This window comes from Spinacia oleracea, chromosome 5 (assembly GCF_020520425.1).
Source record: "Spinacia oleracea cultivar Varoflay chromosome 5, BTI_SOV_V1, whole genome shotgun sequence".
Classification (NCBI taxonomy): domain Eukaryota; kingdom Viridiplantae; phylum Streptophyta; class Magnoliopsida; order Caryophyllales; family Amaranthaceae; genus Spinacia; species Spinacia oleracea.
In genome coordinates, this window is record NC_079491.1 from 45,288,071 (window position 1) to 45,289,681 (window position 1,611).

A 1,611-nucleotide genomic window follows, 5' to 3' on the forward strand; every position below is an offset into this window, starting at 1 on the left:
CAAACCATCTTTTACTATCAAATTCAAAACATGGGCAGCACATCTCATATGAAAATAACCACCCCCTAAAACAAGTTTTTCATGAAAAATGGTTTTCAAGTATAGCACAGCAACATCGTTGGAACTTGCATTATCGACTGTTAAGCTAGATAATTTATCTTCAATACCCCATTGAAGAATACATGCCTCTACAACTTTCCCAATTTCTTTACCTTTATGACTATCCATTAACTGAAAATTCAAAATCCTCTTATGCAATTTCCAACTATCATCAATGAAATGAGCAGTCAAACAAAGGTAATTGAAATTTTGAATGGATGTCCATCAATCAGTGGTGAGAGAAACTCTTGATTTCAAACCTTTAAGCATTATTTGTAATTTCTCCCTCTCACAAATATACAACTTTTTTACGTCTCTTGCAACTGTAAAACGTGAAGGAATAATGAAATTGTGGAACAACAGCATTACAAAAATATCTAAACCCATCACGTTCAACTATAGAGAATGGTTGCTCATCAACAATAACCATTCTTGCAAGAGCATACCTACACGAATCTTGGTCAAATTCCCAACTGGAGATTGTTGCACTATCTGTTTGAGAAGGTCTAAAAACAGAGATAAGCTTCTGTTTTTTATCAGTATTTGCCGGGTATTTCATACATGAATTCAGATGTTTTTTTAAAGATGATGTGCCATTATTTGTATTCGCAGTTATTAATTTATGACAATATTTGCATTTAGCACTCACAAGTTTACCAGTTGTAGGATCTAGAACATCCCAGAAATGGCCCCAATACTCCGACTTCCTCTTGTCACCAACTTTTGGTGGCTTCTTAGTTGTATTTGTTGCTCCATCAACATCACTTTCACCATCTCCAGGACCCCTATCCGGTATATTTCCAGACATTGTAGCAACTGTATGTCATTTAAACACAATATACATAAGTATCTAAACTCTAATTTACAACAAAGTGGGAAAAAAATAAAATCAAAACTTCGGGAGAAAAAAAAACTAAAAACAAGACAACTTGCAAATTACAATATCACATAATCATATTACATACTTTACTAAATGAGTTGTTAACTAAACAAATTTTAATTAAATAATTAATACTTAACAATCTAATTTGACTAAATTGACAAAAGATTATTAAAACTAATAAACCCAAAGTATACGAAACTATATAAAAAACCCCAAAGCTATTTAAATAATGTAGTTCCTTTTTCTCAAATTGTTTGTATTTCACCATGATTCATTAAATTGACGTGTCATTGCAAGCCTTGTCTTTATGGGAGATAATATGGCTATAATCAAACAAAGTAATTTTCTCATTTTATCAGTGACTAACATATGTGGAACTTTAATCGGTAAAGGGTTCTTTAATTTTTCGAATTAATTTGTAATTAGAAATTAGATTTCTTAATGACTTTAGTCGTAACTCCGTAACTTCGTACCTGAAGATTAACACTTGTGCAAAACCTCTTAGAAGATCATATTTATTAGTTTTAGGATAATATCATTGATTATCTGCAAAGTACGACATTTTGTCCAGAATTTTATTTTTAATTCAAAAAAAATTACAACAAAATTGAAGAGATAAATAGAGAAAG

General features: G+C 30.9%; 1 protein-coding gene across 1 annotated transcript; it reads right to left on the reverse strand.

Moving 5' to 3' along the window:
* Positions 1 to 388: 388 nt before the first annotated feature.
* LOC130461488 (zinc finger BED domain-containing protein RICESLEEPER 4-like) lies at positions 389 to 907 on the reverse strand. Its single transcript, XM_056829605.1, has one exon. The coding sequence runs from the start codon at positions 905 to 907 to the stop codon at positions 389 to 391; it is 519 nt and encodes a 172-aa protein (XP_056685583.1).
* Between the last annotated feature and the right edge of the window lie 704 nt (positions 908 to 1,611).

What these genes read in the sequence shown, in the direction of transcription:
- LOC130461488 (XM_056829605.1), bottom strand. Translation starts at nt 907, where the DNA reads ATGTCTGGAAATATACCGGATAGGGGTCCTGGAGATGGTGAAAGTGAT.